General features: G+C 51.8%; 3 protein-coding genes across 6 annotated transcripts in view; 2 read left to right on the forward strand and 1 right to left on the reverse strand.

Annotated features, from left to right (window-relative positions):
* Positions 1 to 298: 298 nt before the first annotated feature.
* Positions 299 to 11,828, forward strand: DPH7 (diphthamide biosynthesis 7). Of its 3 annotated transcripts, XR_005628755.1 has the most exons (10): positions 299 to 3,078; positions 3,530 to 3,666; positions 4,098 to 4,185; positions 4,895 to 4,989; positions 6,533 to 6,699; positions 7,519 to 7,591; positions 8,472 to 8,537; positions 8,709 to 8,881; positions 9,208 to 9,552; positions 9,886 to 10,021. XR_005628755.1 is itself a non-coding variant. In XM_039720110.1 (9 exons), exons 1-9 carry the CDS (start codon positions 2,941 to 2,943, stop codon positions 9,222 to 9,224), a joined length of 954 nt encoding a protein of 317 aa, XP_039576044.1. In that variant the 5' UTR covers positions 299 to 2,940; the 3' UTR covers positions 9,225 to 9,878. The 3 variants fall into 3 exon arrangements, 2 of the variants coding, with proteins under 2 accessions (XP_039576044.1, XP_039576043.1); XM_039720110.1 differs by lacking the exon at positions 9,886 to 10,021 and having other exon boundaries at positions 9,208 to 9,878; XM_039720109.1 differs by lacking the exon at positions 9,208 to 9,552 and having other exon boundaries at positions 1,043 to 3,078; positions 9,886 to 11,828.
* Positions 11,829 to 12,599: 771 nt separating this feature from the next.
* MRPL41 (mitochondrial ribosomal protein L41) lies at positions 12,600 to 13,504 on the reverse strand. The gene has a single exon (XM_039720111.1). The coding sequence runs from the start codon at positions 13,259 to 13,261 to the stop codon at positions 12,854 to 12,856; it is 408 nt and encodes a 135-aa protein (XP_039576045.1). The 5' UTR covers positions 13,262 to 13,504; the 3' UTR covers positions 12,600 to 12,853.
* Positions 13,505 to 13,639: 135 nt separating this feature from the next.
* PNPLA7 (patatin like phospholipase domain containing 7) overlaps positions 13,640 to 20,345 on the forward strand; it is a 128,348-nt gene continuing 121,642 nt past the window's right edge. For both annotated transcript variants that reach the window (XM_039719923.1, XM_039719924.1), the window contains exons 1-5: positions 13,640 to 13,778; positions 14,622 to 14,656; positions 17,004 to 17,069; positions 17,761 to 17,848; positions 18,417 to 18,499. In XM_039719923.1, coding sequence (XP_039575857.1) covers positions 13,760 to 13,778; positions 14,622 to 14,656; positions 17,004 to 17,069; positions 17,761 to 17,848; positions 18,417 to 18,499 — 291 coding nt within the window. In that variant the 5' untranslated portion in view covers positions 13,640 to 13,759. The remainder of the gene's footprint in view (positions 13,779 to 14,621; positions 14,657 to 17,003; positions 17,070 to 17,760; positions 17,849 to 18,416; positions 18,500 to 20,345) is intronic.

The raw sequence follows: 20,345 nt of genomic DNA on the forward strand, positions 1-20,345 counted from the left end.
ATTTGTCCTGCCACTTTTCCATTTTATTACCAGGAATCATGTTTATCAAAACAAAGTGCAGTCTTAGAGCCCTTAAACACTTGAGCAGCACCAAGCAGGGAAAAGTTGGTGCAGATGTTTTAATGCTGCTGCAGTGAGGACAAGAACAGGCTGCAGCCCAAGGCCTGGTGGGGCACTGGGGAGATTCCTCTGAGGGAATCAGGGAAGGGTGGGACAAAGCCAGGATGGAGGTGTGGGGAAATCCCAGTCCCAAGAAATGTGAGAGGGTGGGCTACAGCAGGAGGGGGGATGCCCACAGGGTTAAAGGGCTGTGGGACCAACTCAAGTGGAAAGAAACTGCCCAGACATCCTGCAAAGGCTCGGATAACACCTGGGTGTGTGTGATGTGTGACTCCAGACTGTCCTTGTGCCACAGGAGCAAAGTGGCTACAGGGATTGTGACTCTTGGGAAGGTCTTGGGGGCTGCAGTAAACACATCCCTGCCTGCTGTGGGGGAGGTTGTGTGGTCAATGATTCTGGCAGCTCTTGGCATGTACAGACATCTTCCCTCTCAGTGAGGAGGGGCAGAAAGGCACTGGAAGGTGGCAGCTCCCCAAGCCACCCCAGAGGATGGAGCTCTTGTAAAGGCCCTCCTTCCCCACAGAGAACCCCAGCTGGCAGGGATTTATCTACATGGACAAGTACTTAAAGACCCAGCATTGGAGTCATTTATCTGGGAGCAGACCTGGACAGTTCTGATCAAGAACTGATTTTCCAGGGGCTTCCCCTGATGGAGATTTTCTTCATCCAAGTTGTTTTCTGCAGGGAAATCTGGTAAATCCAGCTCAGGGCAGGAGGCTGCAGCATTCCTGATGCTGGCTGTAACAGAGGGCTGCACACTCCCTGTAAACACACTGTGAAATGCTGATACAGGTACCTTCCAGTGCTCCTTCCTATCCAAGCAGGGTGATATCACCAATCTCAACAGGCAGAAAACACAACTGGATATCCTGGCTGGCTTAAGGAACACCAAATATGAAATGCAGTGGCTTACAGGGCTTGGTGTTCTGATACTTGCACCTTGAAAACACCATCAGGTTATAGTCTTAGTTTTCTTCTGTGACCTAATTTTAAATTAAACTCATGGTAAAAGGAGCAGCTGAAAGACTGAAATGCTTATGGGAGGCATGGAGATGGTTTAAGACATCACATGGGCCAAGAACAAAGCTTCACCACCCAGCAAAACAGCACAGAGAGCAGGAGGCTGGTGTGATTAAACAGGAGCCTGTGGGATACTCAGAGTAAGAAGAAATCCTTAATAAATTGAACCTTTGTCCAAATGTAAGAGATGGAAAGAATAACATTTGGCAGGTGAAGTGTAGCACAAGCAAGCAAACAAACCAACCCAGCCAAATAATGCAAAGAAAAATGGAATATGAGGAATGTTCAAGTCATAAAACTTGCATGAGTAGTTTTGAAAAAATCAGGAGCAGGGGGACTACTGGTGTCAGCAGAGACTGATGCACAGCAAAGGGAAGGGCTGACCTGAAGATGAAAGCCTCAGCAGAAGAAAATCCAGTGACTTGTTTGCATATGTGTTCCGTGTGAAAGAGCTGGTGGAGTTCACACAGGAATACTTCCATATGGAGAGCTCCACAGGGAATCTGCTCAGAACAGAAGTGCTTTCAAGAGAGATTAAAGTTCAGCTGAAATGAGCAGCAACAAGTTGCCAGCAGCAGACGGTGCCACCTACGGCTCCGAGGGAGCTCAGGGATGAACAAGCTGAGCTCCCAGCTGGGATGGCGACCTCTCCCTTGGTACAATGTCACAGCAAATGTCACAGCAGCTTCTGGAAGGAATTTCAAACTACAGCCACTTGCACTTTGTGAATTCATGGATGCTGTGATGCAACACCAATGGCTGAATACCGAGGAGGAGTCAGTGTGGGCTCTGTACAGGGAAATCATGCTTCAAAACTTTAGTGGAATTGCTTCAATTCCAGGCATCATCAGTAGGGTAAAGGGGATTTGGTTGGGACAGTCTGAACTGCATTTAATGATGATTTTGCTCAAGGCACTTAAGGAAGAAAAGCTGCTGGTCAAAAAGAGAAATGTCATATAGACAAACAACTGTTTAGAAGACAGGAAAGGAAGAGAAGGGACGATTTTTATGGTGGGAAGTAAACAGCTGGATGTCCAATATATTTAAAAAAAATTAGAAAAAAGGTAATGTATAATGAAACTGACAACATCCACTGATGATATTATTCAGTGTAATAATAATACAATAAAGGCTGAGTGAAATGCAGAAGGATTAGAGAGTGGGAGATGAAATTCAGTGTCAATAAATGTAGGGTTGATGATGGGAAAACAGCAAACGGCCCGGCCTTGGCTGATTTCAGTCAGCAATGAGACCCGTGGCTCTGCAGGATTCCCGGCAGGGAAGGGCGGCAGTGCAGGCTCCGGGAGAGGACGGCAGCGCAGGGAGCAGCACCGCCGTGGGCACGGCTGCGGGCGCATCCCGAGGGCGCAGGACCCGCCCTCCGACGGGGAAAGGACTGAGGGGAAGGGGAAGGGGAAGGCTCAGGGCAGCGACCAGGAGCGCCGCGAGGTCCGGAACAGCGCGCAGGAACGGCGGCACCAGCCCGCGTCTCCTCGGGAATGCCGGGCCGGGGAAGGGCTCTGAGCGAGGCGCGGGGAGGATGGCGAGGAAAGGCTGACCCCGGATTTCTCTCGTGAGCAGCTGCCGGGCTCAGGGCAGGGGTCCCTCATCGGGGGGACTGAAGCCATAACCCCTTCCCTCGGCAAGGACAGGCGAGAAGGGGCCCGCCCGTGGGAAGAGGCGGCTCCGCGGGGCAGCTCCGCCCCGGGCCCGCCCTGACCGGGAAGCAGACGGGCGGCGGCCCCGCCTCGCCGCAGCCTACCGGGAGCCGCCCGGCGGCGCAGCAGGGCCCGGCCCGCCATGGCCGCGCCGTGCCGGACGCGCACGCTGCAGGTGGTGGACACGGAGTTCAGCGCGGACGCGGTGGAGTGGTGCCCGGTGGAGGGCTGGCACAGCATCCTGGCCTGCGGCACCTACCACCTGCGCCCGCCCGACCAGGTGAGCCCGGTCCCGCTCCGGCCGGTCCCGCTACCGAGCGAGTCCACGTCCCATCCCCGCCCGGCCGGCAGCGTTCCGGGGCGAGTCCACGTCCCCATCCCCGTCTCTGCCCGGTACCGCTCAGGGAGAGCCCCGGCCCCATCCCTGGCCGGCACCGCAGCGGGGCGAGCCGCCGTCCCCGCCTGGCCCCGCTCCGGGACGAGCCCCGTCCCCATGCCCGGTCCTGCCGGTCCCCGCGGCGGGGCCGCGCCTTGTCCCGGCTGGGGCGGCTCCAGGGCGGGCAGAGTGGCCCCTCCGATGAGCGCGGCTGCCCCGATGGGGGCTTTCATCCCTCAGGGCTGGGACTGAACAAGTGCGAGCCTCAGCCCTGCTCCCCGCTCCTGGCAGGATCCCGGCTGCGGGGCCAGAAGCGCGGCTGAGCTTGCCCTTTTCTTTCCCGTGCTTGCCACAGAGCGATTCCCGAGGGAGCAGCGGGGCCTGTGACCGCACGGGGCGGCTCTACCTGTACCACTACAACGAGGAGCAGCCCTACATGCCGCTGACCGAGATCCAGCGCATCGACACGGCCGCCATCCTGGACATCAAATGGTAACTCCGGCCCGGCCAGGCTCGGTGCCACAGCAGCACGCTCTGCTCCTCCCGCCATCCTTTTTTGGCATGGCAGCAACAGCAGTCGTTACTAATGGAACAGTTCCTGACTTCTTGGAGGGAAATACTTTCCAGTTTGTTCCAATGAGCAAAGACTGCCTTGTTTCTCTTTTGTACTTTCTGCTCACTTGACCGGTCATGACTTTGTACCTCATTTATTTATATAATAGCATATAGTAGATCTCCCTGGTAGAGAATCCCCTCCTTGCAGGTGTGTGGGAACTTGAGGAGCCTTAGATTTTTGTAATGTGAGACTTTTTTCCATCACATACCTTCTCCTTGTGCATGTTGGAATGAAAGTTATGGCTTTGCTCTCTTCCTAAAGTTCAAGAAAGATGGACATTGGAGACTTGTTTAACTTGATCTTTTAGGTGCCACATTCCTGTTGCAGAACATCCCATGGTTGGCATCGCAAACTCTACAGGTGCTGTGGAATTTTGCCACCTGACTGGAAGTGAGGTGGGTGGATGCAGTGCCTGCTGCTGCTGAAGCTGGTTTAACCCATGCTTGCTACATCTCTACATTTCCTAGTAGTGTGTATAGGCTTGCAGGAAAGCTGGTTTCCATGGCTTCCTCAGCACGCTTAGCTTTTTAAACACTTCTTTTGTCTTCTGATAATGTTTGTCATAAATTCTATGAACTTTTCATGGTGCCAGAGAGTTGGGCTGGGCTCTACCCATCTGCAGAGTCAGGGAGGAGAAGCAGGAGGAGGGAAGAAGCAAACCCTGGAAACAAGTATGGCCTAACTGGGAAACATCAGAAAGTGCAAAGCTGGTAAAAGCAGGGAGGATTTTTGGAGTGGGGTTTCTTTTGGTGGTGAGAGAAGAGGGTGATCTGAGCCATTCTCACAGAGCAAAGAAAGCAGAGGCCAGTCTGTAGGGCAATTCAGCAGTCAGGTCATCACTTCTGCTGCACTTTACCACTCCCTGAGAAGCAGCAGAGTTTAAGGGAGGTTTGGTGGGAGGTGAACAGCAGAAGGGTGGGATCCTGTGTGTGCACGTTTGCCCCTCAGCCAGCACTGATGATTGTACAGTATTGTGGGACATTTCATTGCTTCTTTAGTGTGGGACCCTCATTTGCTCATCAGTCTCTGGAAAACCTGCTGTGCAGCTGTCATTATGTGCCTGCTGTCTTCCCAGTCTTAATGCACTCCTTTTGTTTCCAGTAGAAGAACAGCTGCATGTTGGAGCCACGCTTCAGGGTGGATCTCGGGGCACAGCGACTGGCCCTGTCCTTGGACTGGTCCACTGGACGAGAGCAGTGGTGAGGATGGGAGATGGAGGTTGGGCTGGAGGCCAGGGTGTGTGGGACAACCTTCAGAAGCTGAAGCTTGGATCAAGCAGTCTTTAGTGGTTTTGACTTTCTTGGTCCCAGCTGGCTCCCTGGCCCTGCTCTAGAAGTACCTGTTTCCAGAGCAAAGGTAACAGAAACCAAACAGTGTGGCCACTGGAACAGGAGAGAGACTAAACCAACAACAAATGGGAGGTTGTGCTCTGGGGAATGGCAGCAGGTGAGCCAGGGATGTGTCTTCTGCTACCTTTATTAAAAGGAAAGACCAGAATGCGATACAAATGGAGCCGCTGGTTTCAACTCTGCTCTTAGAACAGATTAAATTTTAGTGTGAAATTCTCCTTATGAACTGCTAATAATAGCACATGTAGGAAGTTTAATCATGGGTTAGTGAGAAACAGGAGAGAATTGGTTTGGAAGTGGCTCCTCTTTGTCTCAACTGCTCATACATGAGATTTCAGAAACGGCATTGCTGTGTGAAATAAGCTGAATTAGCTGTACCTTGAAGGCAGGGGGGTGTTAATGTGTTCTGTAGGTGCAGATGAAGAGTGGTGCCTTTGGTGTGAGGCTGGAAAAGCAGGGGGATCAGCCAGTCATTGCTTAATACTGTAGGGCAAATTAGCTAATTAAAGCTGTTTCTGTGTGTGCTAATGCATTAATGAGTAAGTAGAATTGCCAGTTACACTTCCTTGTTACATTCCTCCTTTTTGTCTGTCCTTCATGATAAATGATTTATGCCATGATGAAATGCCTCTTTAGACCTGTTATTGTCACTTGAGAGACCAGTAACTTCTCCTAGAAGCCAAATGTACATTGTTCACATCTCTGTAGGAAGGGGGTGGCCCTGTATCTCTTATGTGGGAATTTGGGAGATTCAGGGTGGTTGAATCATTTGATACAGAACTGGAAAGAAGCCCCAGGCCACCAAAGCAGTACCTGCAGTTGTAGGTAACCAAACAGAAGAGACCTAGTTCATGTCAGGGAATGCCAAAAAATCTGTGCACTGGGAATTGCAAAACATTTGCCAGTGCTCCAAGGTCATTGTGTCTGGAAACTGTAACTGTACTGTGGCACAGGAAGAGAGCAGGAAAGGTCAGGATCAGCCAGTGCTTTGGGTTTCAGTGATAGCAAGGAAATAAAGCATCTCTTTGTACTCCAGAAGAGGGAAGAGGCTCTGAAAGGGCATTGTCAGTCTGACTTGGAGTAAAAAAAAAAAAAAAAAGAACCCTCTTCACATGGAATTTGTTTACTGATGTAATGTGAAGCATGTAAGAAGTCAAGTTTTGCATCTCTGAGGAAGATGAGAGCCAGTAGTGGTTCTTTCCCTGACCTGGGAGTGAGTGCTTGCTCCCTGTGAGAGCAGAGAGTGGTGGTCACTGGGGCAAGTGATTTTAAGATGAAGCTGAAAAGAATTGTATGAATGTGTCATTCCTGTCAGTTTCTGCCAGTGTTTATTTGAATGAAAATATTTGATTGCTGCAGTAATTCCCAATGTTTTTTGTGTACCCTGATGTAGTGGATGTCCTTTAAGAGTGATCAGCAGTGATTCAGAGGGGAAGCTGAATCTTTTCTCCATAGATGAATCTGCTCCTTCTGTGCATGTCCTGAACCAGTGGGAAGCTCACAAATTTGAGGCCTGGATTGCTGCTTTTAATTACTGGGACATTGATATCGTGTATTCAGGTCTGTATGGGCTGGGGATCTCCTTAGGTGCTGTTGGGGAGGGGGCCCCTTGTTTGGGGATGTATTACTTGGGTTTTTACTTTCCAGGGGTGGGTGAGCTGCTTGCATCACTCTTGAAAGAGCAGGGTCCTCTGATTAGGGGTGAAAGGCTTAATTTCTTGATGGTGGAAAGTGGTTGGAGTTAATTAGGAGAATCTGTACCATGAAAACTGTATTTGGATGGCTATTGGCAAAAAAGATGATATTCTCCTGCAGTATGCTAAGAGCCAGAGAGCTGTTTGAGTCCAGTCTTTATGACTTCTAACTCTTTTTCTTACTAAAGAGGAGGGCATCAGTATATTGATACCACTTGTGTTTTCTGTGGTGATGAGTGTTGGGAGCCTGATGTGATTTTTTTGTGTGTCTGTTAAATTCTGTGGGATCCCAGGGCAGGAAAGCATCAGCTCTGTGTCACAGACTGCCCTGAGCAGGAAGGACCACCAGGATCATCAGCCCAACCCCTGCCCTGCCCAGACCCCCCAACAACCCCACCCTGGGCATCCCTGGCAGCGCTGGCCAAAGGCTCCTGGAGCTCTGGCAGCCTCGGGGCCGTGCCCATTCCCTGGGGAGCCTGGGCAGTGCCAGCACCTCTGGGGGAAGAGCCTTGCCCTGAGCTCCAGCCTGAGCTGCCCTGGCCCAGCCCCAGCCGTGCCCTGGCTCCTGTCCCCGTCCCAGAGCAGAGATGGGAGCTGCCCCTCGGGAGGAGCTGCAGGCTCTGGCACTGCTTTGCCCCATGCTCAGGGCTGGTGCTGAGGGTCACAGTGTTTTGTCCCCGGGCAGGAGGGGATGACAGCCTGCTCAAGGGCTGGGACACCAGGTGCAGTCCGGAGGCTCCAATCTTCACCAGCAGGAGGTGAGTGAGACCTGTCCACGCCCAGCCCTCCAGCAGTGGGGTGGGAACAGCTGCTGCTGCCCTGCCCCTGCCCAAGCCACTGAATTATGAGATGTGCAGTGACAGTGGGTCCTGCTTCTGCCTTCCATGGGAAATGGAGGCATCTATTAGTTTTTTTCATCAGAACAACTTCACGTTGAAACTTTCTTTATTTCCTTTAACACAATAAAGCAAGTGCTGACTTCCACATGTGAAGAAGGTGGTAGTTTCTTGTTCATCAGAACAACTTCAGGTTGAAACTTTCTTCTTTATATCCTTTAACATAATAAAGCAAGTGCTGACTTCCACATGTGAAGAAGGTGGTAGTTTCTTTCTAAAAAGGAATCGTGATTTACACTTTTATTTTGGCAATTTTTGTGTGTGTTAAATTTGGATATATTATATGAATGTTTTTTAGAAAATATTTTGTTCACCACTGTTTAGTTATTTGAAGTGATCTGTCTTACTTTAAGAAATGGTTAAAACAATATACACAGCTCTCTAATGGAATTCTCTGTGTAAACTTAAAATTACACTGGGGACTATGGCTATGGAAATATTAATTTTGGGAGTAAAGGCTCCTGGGAATGGAGTTGTTCTGCTGGAATTTTTAGGGCCTTTGAGCAGCAGTTTATGGGGTAAATATTGCTAGAAAATACTTGTGCTCAGAGATGGTGTGAATAGAAGTTTTGTCCCTGGGAAGGCTGTTGGACTGTGTAGATGAAACTCTGCTTGGGTAGGTCACTGGACTGAAATTCTGAGCTTACCTCTCCTGAGACACCTTGATGAAATAATGTGGACTCAAAATCCTTGAAATTCAAGGAAGAAGCCCTTCTAAAATTGCTGTCTCTTCCCTCTGCAGACATTCCATGGGTGTGTGCAGCATTCAGTGCAGTCCCCACCGAGAGAATCTCCTGGCCACAGGCAGGTGAGTCCCTTCCAGCTGCTCTTCCCTGGTGTGCCCAACCTCCCCTGTTACCTGAACGTGCTGCTGCCTCTGCAGAAATTCCCAAGTGGTGCAGAGTATGTGGTCTTTCCCACTTTTCTTCTGTGCCCTGACCTGGCTGTGCTGTTCTGCCTGTTTGTGGCGTGTCCCCAGCTACGACGAGCACGTGCTGCTGTGGGACACCAGGAACATGAGGCAGCCTCTGGCTGACACCCACGTGGAAGGTGGGGTGTGGAGGCTGAAGTGGCACCCCACGTGTGACTTCGTGCTCTTGGCAGCCTGCATGCAGAGTGGCTTCAAGATCCTCGACTGCCGCGGGAGCCTGGGTGAGTGTGCAGGGACCAGAGGTGCTCAGGGCTGCTCTGCTGCGCTCTTCGCTGCCTGCGGGTTCACAGGGAGCTCCAGCTCTTGCTGGAAGGATTGAGATGGTGTTAAAAGCCATAGGCTTCTGTTCCAGTTTGAGGTAACTTCCAGCTTTCCCACATCTGTGCACTCTCTTGGCCTGCTTGGTTGTGCCAAGGCCCTGTCACTATCTGTGTAAATCTCTCATAACTTCTTTTCACGGGAGGAAAGCCTTTGTGTTTGGTGAGGGCACAACCATTCTGGGTTTGTGTTCATTGTGATGCTTCAGAGAGGTGCTTCTGTCTGTCAGGTGGTGCTTTCCTCTGAGCTGGAGTCACTGACCTGCTGGGGAATCAGTTATTGCCTCAGGAAGAAAGTGCTTTGCAGCCTGGTTAATCCAGAATAACATGAATAAGCTCTTCATGTGAATGATGAGGTGCTTCCGTGGTGGAAAAGCCATTTGGATTCACATTACAAATGCAGTCTGACAGAGGATGGGTTTTTCAGACCTTGGCCAGATCAACAGCTTAGGAAATGAGGATGGCATTTCTCCTGTGTGGGGAAGGAAGGAACTCGCTGTGAGAGTGAATTGCTGAAAGCTGACAGGAAGAACATCTGCAGTGTATTAATAACCAGGACCTGGCAAATCCCCCAGGTGTGTTCATGGCTCAGTGAAGGTTGTGGTGTGATCAGTCTTGTCTGTCTTGAGCCTTTGTAGGCACTTTGCGTAATGATGCTCTTTAATCTCATGCATGTTAAACCCTCTTCTCCTCTGCTACTGACCCAGGAGGAATCAAGGCCCTTGAGAGGTGGCTGAAAAATGGTCAGTACCTCATTCCTCCTGGAATGCTTCACTCAGTGGTGAAGAAGGGAATAACCAGAGAACTCTTCCCATGAGACACAGCCAGTGCTGGAATGGCTGCTGAGCACTCTGCCACAACCCACAACTTGATTTCTAAGTAATTTCATTTATCTTTTTTTTTTTAAGCGGAAAACACAGAGGAATGTATCATCCTGTCATCCTATGTCCTGCACAATTCCCTGGCCTACGGGGCTGACTGGTCAAGGCTGTGTCCAAGGGATTCCTTGCCTGCAAGCCAGGACCTTGCTGCTGCGTGCCAGCCTTCGGAGGAGCTCGTGGGAGCATCAGGGCAAGGAGAGGAGAGGCTGAGTTTGCAGGTCCAGAACCTGAAGATAATTTATGAGTCTCCTACAGCTACTTTTGATGTAATCCTGGATGAGGAGAGTGAAAGCCCTGCTGTGGCACTCGCAGCAGGGGCAGGGCCAAAGCTGGCTGGGGATCCTGGACTGGTCAGGGGCTCTGGTTTAAAGGGAGGTTTAGATTTGGCTGCCCAAGGGGCAGATCTGGGGTCAGCCAGCGGCTCTGACTCAGGAGCCAAGAGACCCAATGGAATGGGGCTGGACAGAGGCAGTGACTCAGCCAGGTCTCCAGACAGCCCCAAAGAAATGAGCATTGTGGCCACTTGTTCTTTCTATGACAACATCCTCCATGTCTGGAAGTGGGAGATGAGCCTGGTGACCCCTCCAGATGTGCCAAGTCCTGGATCTCCATCCAAAAGAACAGGTGAAAGTTTGCATTGACCAGTCCCAATGGAAGAGGGAGGAAAACTCCTGAACTGAGAGTGACAGCTGAACTTAATGCCCTGATTTCTGCTGGGCTTTCCCATCTTACTGCTGAGCTTGGGAGTCCTTCGAGGCAAACACTGATGGGATTCCTGATGTTTTCTTTTCAGCACAGAGGGAAGCCTTTGCTTAGAGGCCTGTGGTCATGGCCAGACTGGTTTATTTAGTTTTTCCCTTATGTCCCAGTTCCAAGTGGAACAGCCCTCCTCTCACAGGCTGCTGCTTTGTACCTCAGATCTGAATCCTTTCAAGGCTGGTTTGCATTTCACAATGGATGTGTTAAGCCTTCTCCTTCCCTTACAAACCAGACTTGACTGTGCTGCTGTGCACACCCAGTAAGTGACCAGAAGGTTTCCTGAATGTCTCAAAGGCCCCTGAGCAGAGGCTTGGCTGTGTGATGGGAGAAGGGCTCAGACAGGCCAGAGGCAGTGCAGTGTGCTCACAGTGATGTTAAACAGAGAGAAGTTCTGGTTCAGAAGGAAGTGCAGACTGTCTGTGTGAAGGGAAGTGCTGTGGGATCCTCCTTGTGAGGCTCCTTGTGCTTTTCCATCATTTTCCATCACTCCTCACCTGACTGCAGACTCCTTCATCGCTCCCAGCCGAGCACACCCTGGTTCAGTAAATCCTGTAGTGACCCCACCATGTTTTAGTGCCACTGCACCACCCCCATGGCCTCTCAGTATTCAGCTCATTCTTTCTGCTCTCCACAGAGCCACCTTTAGGTCCAAAGTCAAGCTCAGTTTTTAAAAGGTGAACAGCTTTAAGATCAAAACCTCCAAAACGTATAAGCGGTGTTTCTTGACATCTTTTTAAATTTAAAATAAGTACAGAAACCAAAATCTTAACAGCATTGCCCTAACTACCTCCAGGAATGGCTGCAGGATTTCTCATGGTTGCTCCATTAGCTCTCTTTTTTTCACTGTGAAATATCAGCAAAACACCCTTTCTGGAACATTTTCTCTATTCCTAGAAACACAAAACCAGCTTAAACTAGATCAGTAACTTTTAGCTTGCATGGTTTTCTTTGAGGGTCCTAAAGAATGAGTTGTCTGGAGGGAAAGAAACACCAGCAACAGGTCTGTGTAACAGTGCTGCAACTAAATGAGGTGCAGCAGATGAGAACTTTGCTGCTTTGAAACCCCCTTCTCAAGGGTGAATGTGCATTTTAGCAAACATTCTGGAGCACTGTTACATGAAGATTCATATTAATAACGAAAACAAGAGCTTTTGCTAAAGAAAAAAACATGCTATTTTTGGATGTTTCTAAAATAAAACAAATGTAAGTGATTTATCATTTTTTGGTTGTTTTGTTTTAAAAATCAAATCAGTTGACAGTCCTTATGAGGGAGTCCTGCCCTGCCCTGGGATGGCTCGGGCTCCAAGGGGTGAATATTCATTGGGAGTGGACAAGCCAGTTCCCGGGAATAGCGAGGGTGTGTCCCTGGATCTGTTGGAAAGGTTGTAATGCCTTTTATTGCCCTGTGAGAGCAGAGGGACAGCCCGAGGGCAGCGAGCTGCAGCGGTGACAGACTGGGACCAGCCTGCTTTAGGCTCTGGGCCAGGCCTTGCTCTGCTCACAGAAAGGAGGGAGCCACCCACTGTCTGCCTTCCCGTGGGCTGTGAGGCAAAGGATGTGGTCAAGAGCAAGCTGGAATGGGCATCAAAGGGCACAGGACCTCCTGCTGTCCAGCCCTGCGTGCCCCTCCTGCCCTGGCTGGCAGCACAGGGAAGGGCTGAAGGGGCACCTCTGCCAGCAGCAGCAGAGAGGGCAGGAAAGAGCCCCGTGTGTGTGACTTGTTCTGATCAGCCCCACAGGAGGGGAAAAACGCAGAGTGCAGTCAGAAAAGCTGTGCCTTCCCCATCCCCACTGTGGCTGATCCTGGGCACAGCTCATCCTGCTGAGATTGGGGCTGCAGCCCTGCCCAGCCCCGAAAATGTGGGGGTTTGAACCCCCCACAGCACTGTAACGGCTCATCTGGCAGCCCTCACTGCAGACTAAGTGCTCACACACCATCCACTGATCTTGCTTCCTTTCTGCCAAAGGGAACACTTTCAGTCTTAATTTAATTTTTAAAGTTTAATTCTTAAACTTTGCAGCACTTTTTATTTAGAAATGTCATCCTCATCCTCGGAACCCCCGAGAGGGCTCTGCTCACCAGGCACAGCTGTCTCCCAGAGGGATCACCAGTCATGGGTGGGAAATCAAACCCATCAGATTTCACCAGGATTTAAATCAGGTATTACAGAAGAACAAGGCAGAAGGATTTGCTCTGAAGTTCAGTGAGGGAGCCTGTCCCGTGCTCTCCCGCTCCCTACCGCACGTAGTTCTTGGGGAAGAGCTGGAAGAGCTTGCCCTCCTGCGTGGGCTCGAAGCCGTACTTCTCCAGGTTGTTGGGGTCGAAGGTGCCGTCCTTCACGTCCTTCTGGATGCGCGGAGCCACCACCTGGTCGAAGAGCTGCTTGGCCGTCAGGGGCGGCTCGGAGCCCTCGGCGGCGCGGTACGACACGTAGGGCCGCAGCTTGAAGCCCGTCAGGTCGGGCACGACGAACTCGGGCACCATCTCCCTGACCAGGAGGAACTTCTTGTTGCGGGTGAGCACGCCCACCTTCTTGGCGCCGCGGCCCTTGTTGTGGCTCCGCGGGCCGCGCTTGCTGGTGAACGGCGACAGGCGGTCGGCACCGCGCACCAGCCCGCGGACTAGCTGGGTCAGCAGCCCCATGCCGGGCACCGAGGGCTCAGCGGGGCCGGAGCCGGGCCCTGCGGGAACCGGGAGCTCAGCGAGCCGGGCCGGTCCCCGCGGAACTAGCGACGCCGGAGCGAGTTCCGGAGAGCACCGGAGGGCCCAGCGGAGGCGGAGCCGAGCCCTGCGGTCACCGGGACCTCCCCGATCGGCGCCGGGGCCGGTTCCCCCTCACGGCCCGCTCCCGCCTCGGCACACCCCAACACCGCCCGCTCCCATTGGCCGGGCCGCGACAGCCAATCCGCAGCGCCGATGCTGCCCCCGCGCCGAACGGCTCCCGGGGGGCTTTTCCCGCCAATCAGCAGCGAGCGGCCCGCGGCGTGGGCGGGGCCTGGCGCGGCCGCGCCCCCTGGCGGCGGCGGGCGGGGTGTGCGCTCGGCGCCCTTCGCCCGGCCCGGGAGCGCGAGAGCCGGGACAGAGACCGGGACCGGGACAGGGACCGGGACAGGGACCCGGGCTGGCACCGGCACCGGGGCGATGGCGGGGGAAGGAGCAGGTGAGACGCCGCCGGGGATCGCTGGGGCGCGGCGGCGGGACGCGGGCCTGGCGGGCTGGTGTAGCCCCCGGCCGGTGCGGGTGCCCCAGGCCCCGCGGGAGGAGGAGGTGCTGTCCTGTTTGCAGCCCGAGTCCCGAGCGCTAGCCTGGCGAAACGGGGCCGGGAGAGCCCCTGGGTCCGGCCGGGAGAGTGACCCGGGTCTGGCCCTGAGGGTGACCCGGGTCCGGCCCTGAGGATGACCCGGGTCTGGCCCTGAGGGTGACCCGGGTCCGGCCCTGAGCAGCCTGGCGAAACGGGGCCGGGAGAGTGACCCGGGTCCGGCCGGGACAGAGACCCCGGTCCGGCCCTGAGGGTGACCCGGGTCCGGCCCTGAGGGTGACCCGGGTCCGGCCCTGAGGATGACCCGGGTCTGGCCCTGAGGGTGACCCGGGTCCGGCCCTGAGGGTGACCCGGTCCAGCCCTGAGGGTGTCCCGGGTCCGGCCCTGAGGATGACCCGGGTCCGGCCCTGAGGGTGACCCGGGTCCGGCCCGAGGGTGACCCGGTCCGGCCCTGAGGGTGACCCGGGTCCGGCCGGGACAGTGACCCGGGTCCGGCCGTGCCGCCGGGCTCGGCTCTCCCACAGCCGCTCTCTCTCCGTGTGGAAAAGCTCCCGGGAGCTTCTCTCTGAACTCCCGTGGCCGTGCAGGAGGTTCTCCGGGAGAGGTCCCGTCCCCCGGCACTTCGCTGCTGGGCTTTGTTGTTAAGCAATTGTTGTTCCCCTTGTGTTGATCAAGAGTTTGCGTCGGAAGCTGCGGTCATCTCTTAACTCAGACTTGTCTTTGCTTTTGTCTTTGCTCCTGCAGACATGGATGAAGGGGACAACAGCACCAGCCTTGAGGTACAATGTGTTTTGCTCTTATTTTTGCACTCATTTATTTCCGTGTGAGTGTTTCCAGAAGGTGAAAGCAGCTGTGCCTAATTTGATAGCACTGGGACAATGCCTTCAGATGCCTTTACTTTGAAAGAGCCTTTCCTTCTGGGTGTTTTATACTTTCAAACTTTTGAGGATTGGTCCCATTTTATTGTGTGTGTGTGTTTTATTTCTTGCAAACCATTCACGCTCTGCTTCATATTCTAAACTGTTTTAATAATGGTATGATTTAAGTACTTTCATTTTTATCCCGAAGAAGGAGGAGTTGCAGAATTCTGGCAGACTGCACTTCTTGCCTTTGTGTTTAATCACAGATGTGAAACTCACAGACCAAAAAGGCACATGATGCTTTCCCTAGTCGTGAAAAACAAACCCCATGAGAGGAAATAGTTCTCAAACTAAAAAACACACACAATGTACTTGTACACAGCTAACAATGTTTTGTGAAAATCCAGGATCTGTAGTCAAAACAAGGCAGGGGTGCCTGTGAGCTGTGAGGAAGCCTTGTGTTTAGGCTAATCCCAATTTTAAGTCCATGTTTTCAGGGCTGTTGAGCCTCTCCCACCCCTGCCTGGCCGGGGAATGTGTCAGCGTTTGGACTGCAGTGAGGAGTGGTTGGACTCAGCAGTGCTGGGTGCCTGGACCCTGGATGGGTGTGAGCTGCTCTTGTGAGGCTGCATGTTTGTGCTGGTGGCTGCTCAGCCTCGAGTTCTGAAGGAAACTTGGACATTGGGAAGCAGAGAAATGCTCTTTGTGCCCGTCCATCCCCTGGGCAGGTGACTGCTCTGTGTTCAGTCCCACAGGTTTTGTGGGTCTGAGGGTTCCTTGGGGTGGCTGAGCTGAGCTCCTGGGGCTGGGGTGCTGAGCACAGCCCTGCTCAGGGAGGAGCTGCCCTGGTGGCTTGGCTGTGACCTCATCCCTGCCCCAGGAGCTGTCACAGCAGTCAGTGACACGGCTCAGGTGTCTGCACAGCTCAGCCTGGCTGCTTTGCTTCCTCTGCTTGTCCACAAGGATTGTCCAGGCTGGGACAGATCCCCCCTGAGTCTGAGCAGGGCAGTATCACACTGTCACTCGTGGGAACTTTGCAAGAACCTCTCAGGGGTTCTTGGAGCTCTGAATTTCATCTTTCCCCTGTTGCTTTTCTGCACGGAGGCCCCAGCCTGGACATGTTTGTGTTTTGTTCTTTTCCCCATGGATTTGTTTCTCCCCTTGCAGCAGCAATGTGAGTGTCAGTTGGCAATTACTATTTTTGGTGTTATTTGAGATCATACAGGCCTGGGGAGCAGCAGAACTGTCCACGTCCCAGTGTCTCTGACACTGTCAAGGGGAAATAAATGCATGAAGTGACCAGAACAGACTTCCACCAGGAACTCTGTGTCACCAGGTGTTCTACCTGCTGCTGACACATCTTCAGCTTTTTATTTTTTTCAAAATCTTGTGACTTTTTACTGGAATCCCATGAGTAATAGTCTGATAACAATAGTGACAGAGTTACTTTGACTCATGTTGGGAAGATTAACATTAAAGTGCTCAAGTGACCTGAGAAGGCAAAGTGAGCACAGGGATCTGTGTGAGGTGACTGGTCAGGCAGGAGTTTCCTTTGTGCTGTAAAACTGGAATTAATTCCATTAGAGAGACCAGTTTGGTGACTTGGTGTGCCTTTCATTTTTCTCTTGGTGGCAAAGCTGAGTTCAGCTGTCATTCAGATCTGGAGCCAGGGGCAGGAATGGGACATGAGCTGTGTGTAGTGCTTAGTTCAAGTGCTTTTAAGGTTCAGGACTTAGAGGGGGATGTATTTGTCCTTGTACTCACATTGTTTTCACTTGTTCCTAAGAATTGTTTTTCCTTTTCCCCCTTTCTCTCAAGTTCTGGGTTGGCATTTGTGAGACTGTTTCAGGTGCCAGGTTTTATTCCTGAGTGACTCTGTTGGACACAGGTCCCAGGACAGCACACCTGAGCTCAGGGCTTCTGCCCATGTGCATCTGCTTTTTATTTGACTTTAATATGCTGGGTGGTGACTTGTTTTCTCAGTCTCATAAAGTCCTTTGCATTCCATTCTCATCCTTGTTGCTCTGAATAACGTAGGATGATTTTAAAAAGTGTTCATCTGTTTGACCCTGGTTTAGGCCTGTTTAGGAATGCACTGAACTGACAGCAACACAAAACTCCCCTACTGATCCCTTTCCTCTGAATGTTTCTGTTTGCAAAGTGGGTTATAAGTCAAAGAAAAACACAATCAAGTTGATTGAGATTATTTTTATGGGGGCTTTTTTCCAGCTGTGGGAAACTAATTTCACCTTCCTTTTGGTGCCAGGCTGTGTTCCCAAGAGGTGGGACCCCCATCCTGCAGTTTGTGGAGGACAGGATCCAGACCACCATGGTAAAGTAGAGCTGCACTCAGCTGGCTGAGGGCTGGGGGTGCATCCAGAGCAGCTCCTCCTGAGCTCTGCTAAGCCACTGCCAAACTCTGAGTGTTTGTTTCTTTGCTGTCACTGTGCATGAGGCAGGAATTAATTTCTGTTATTTAGAATCCCAGGCTGGTTTGGGCTGAAAGGGACCCTAAAGCCCACCCAGTTCCACCCCCTGCCGTGGGCAGGAACACCTTCCACTATTCCAGGTGGCTCCAAGCCCTGTCCAGCCTGGCCTTGGGCACTGCCAGGGATTCAGGGGCAGCCCCAGCTGCTCTGGGCACCCTGTGCCAGGGCCTGCCCACCCTCACAGGGAAGGATTTCCCAATATCCCATCTAACCCTGCCCTCCTTCGTCTTAAGGCCATTCCCCCTTGTCCTGTCCCTCCATGCCCTCATACACCCCCTGTACATTGAGTTGATCAGCTCCCAGATATTTGGGAAGAAAACCATGGAATATTTTCTGTGTGATCATAGGACTGGTCATGGGTGCAGTTTAAACTTCTTGAATATATGGTATTTGAATTATAAGTTAAGTATTTATGATTGTGGTTGACTTTTACACATCTCACTGAGCTGAGTGTTCTTCAGCCCTTCAAAATGTATGTAGTAACTTCTGAAGTTGAAAATGATTAACTTCTCCCTCCCTAAATTCCCCTCCCAGCTGACTGGAATTGCAATTGGAGCTGCAGTTGCACTGTTGCTTATAGCGGTTGTTGTGTTTGTCGTGTACAGAAGAGTGAGACAGTCTAGTAAGTACCTGATAACCATGTAAGTTTTAAAATCAGTTTTTCCACCAATGTTGGGTCTTTTTGTAATTTTCTGTGGTAGTTGTTTGCTGCAGAGCTGTGGTTCTTGCAGGACAGCAGCTTTAAAGGTGGAGAACTTGTGCTGGCTCCCTTGCCCAGGTGTGAGCCCAGAAGTGTCACATGCAGGACCTGGAGGTTTTATTTCTTTGGGGTGTGAGCAGTGTCAGCCCCAGGACCAGCTGTGAATTCTGCAGATGAATTCAACCCTACTGTGGTTTCACTGTCACAGATGGAGAAATGATTGAATTCGAGGTTTCCTTGAGGAGATTAAAACCACCCAACCCTTCAGTCTGTCCAGAGAGCCCTTTATCTCCTCTGGGCTGAGGTGGAGCCTCAAGGCAGCCCTGCCTGGGCCTGGCTTGGCCAGAGCTGGGAATGAGGGATGCCAGGGTGGTTGAGGTTGCAAACCCTGCCCACAGGAGCTGTTCTGGAGGCAGCAAAGTCCCCAGGCTGTGCTCAGGTGCTCTCCCAGCTGCTGCAGGTGGTTTCTGATGTGGTGCTTCTGTTTCAGAACAACTTCAGCCCCACGTGCCTCAGTACAGGTTTCGCAAGAGGGACAAAGTGATGTTCTACGGGAGGAAGATCATGAGGAAGGTGAGGGCACCTGGTGAAATCCAGTGTGAAGTGGAGAGGTGTCAAGTTTGCAACACTTTACTGGCTGAGCCTGGCCCAGGGCCTTCAACCCATAAATCTCACTGGGATGTTGTGGATGTTTCAGAGCTCCTGCAGGACTGACTGCATTGCTGATGGAGCAGCAGCAGCTTCTCATTCTGGCCACACCTTTCCTCCTTGAAAAATATTTGCAGTCAATGAGGGTAGCAATAAATCAATGAGTATCTAACTCCTGTAGGGAGTTAATGATTGTTTAACTATCCCTGAATCCCAGACTAGTTTGGGTTGGCAAGAACCTTGAAGTTTATCCCATTCCACCCCCTGATAGGGACAGGGACACCTCCCACTGTCCCAGGTGGCTCCAAGCCCTGTCCAGCCTGGCCTTGGGCACTGCCAGGGATCCAGGGGCAGCCACAGCTGCTCTGGGCACCCTGTGCCAGGGCCTCCCTGCCTTCACAGGGTCCTGGCTGTTCCCTGTGCTGCCAGGTCCAGGTGTGCATTCCCTGCAAACCAACATCTGTAGAAAAATAAGGTACAGGGAAGTAGCCATCCTTAGTCACCCTGTGTGGAGGAACACTTCCTCCTGTGAACTGCCCCAGCCTCTGCCTCCCACACTTCACTGAGGTGAATGAAAACATTTTGTCTTAATTAGACACTGGTGGGTTTAATATTCAGTTCTGGAGCTGGTTCATTGTGGAGGAGGTGGTTACTCCCTGAATCTTGTATGGCAGGTCAACCCTTAAGTAGAACTTGGCCAAAAAAGTCTTAAATGAGAGGAAATTTTGTGTGTGCAATGTCATAATTTTAATTTTCTTGATGATTTTCATGTGCAACTTCATAATTTGAATAATTTTAAACCAAGTTGTTTATAGGTAATTCACATAAGTAAAGAACACTTAGAATTCCACATGGTAAAATAATTTCAGGTAGTTTTTTGTTTGAGTTTTAGACCTTACTTTTTGCTTTTCTTCCTGAGTAAGGCAGAGAACATTACACCCAAACTGCTGTGGGTTGCACTTCCTGGGTTTTTTATAACATACCAAGATTTTACCTTAAAAAAATCCCTCCAAAGTAATTAAAGATTCCTTTTGTGAGAGAAACTTCTTACAGAAAGTCAACTCTTAGGGTAACAAATGGAAAACTGGGAATGTTTTAAAAATACTCAATGAGGGGCTTGCTTGGTGTAGCAGTTATGGTGTTTCTCCAGAGGGTGGCACCTGGGAACTAGGAAATGCAAGGAAGAGCCTTGGTTTGTCACCATCACAGCCAGACAGAATCCTGCAATATCCTCATGGGGAAGGGACCCACCAGGATCACCCAGCCCAGCCCTGTCCCTGCCCAGACCTCTTGTTTAAACTGAGATCCCTGGTGCGAGGACACGAGGCTTGACTCCATTTTACCCCCTAGCAACCCCACCCTGGGCATCCCTGGCAGCGCTGTCCAAAGGCTCCTGGAGCTCTGGCAGCCTCGGGGCCGTGCCCATTCCCTGGGGAGCCTGGGCAGTGCCAGCACCCTCTGGGGGAAGAGCCTTGCCCTGAGCTCCAGCCTGAGCTGCCCTGGCCCAGCCCCAGCCGTGCCCTGGCTCCTGTCCCTGTCCCAAAGCAGAGATCAGGGCCTTACGCTTCTTCCTGATGCTGAATGTTCCTGAATGAGAACCACAGCTAGGAATCCTCCATTAGCACTGTAGTAGTTGATTGATAAAATCAAAATATACTGTACTTGCTTCATAGAAAGGAAGTGATCCTGAAGTAGGTATTCCTGTCCTCCAAGGTCTTACAGGAGCTCTTCACTCTGCTCTCACTCTAATGGCTGGTAGATGTGTTGGTGC

Source organism: Passer montanus, unplaced genomic scaffold (assembly GCF_014805655.1).
Source record: "Passer montanus isolate IOZ18808 unplaced genomic scaffold, ASM1480565v1 scaffold43, whole genome shotgun sequence".
Classification (NCBI taxonomy): Eukaryota; Metazoa; Chordata; class Aves; order Passeriformes; family Passeridae; genus Passer; species Passer montanus.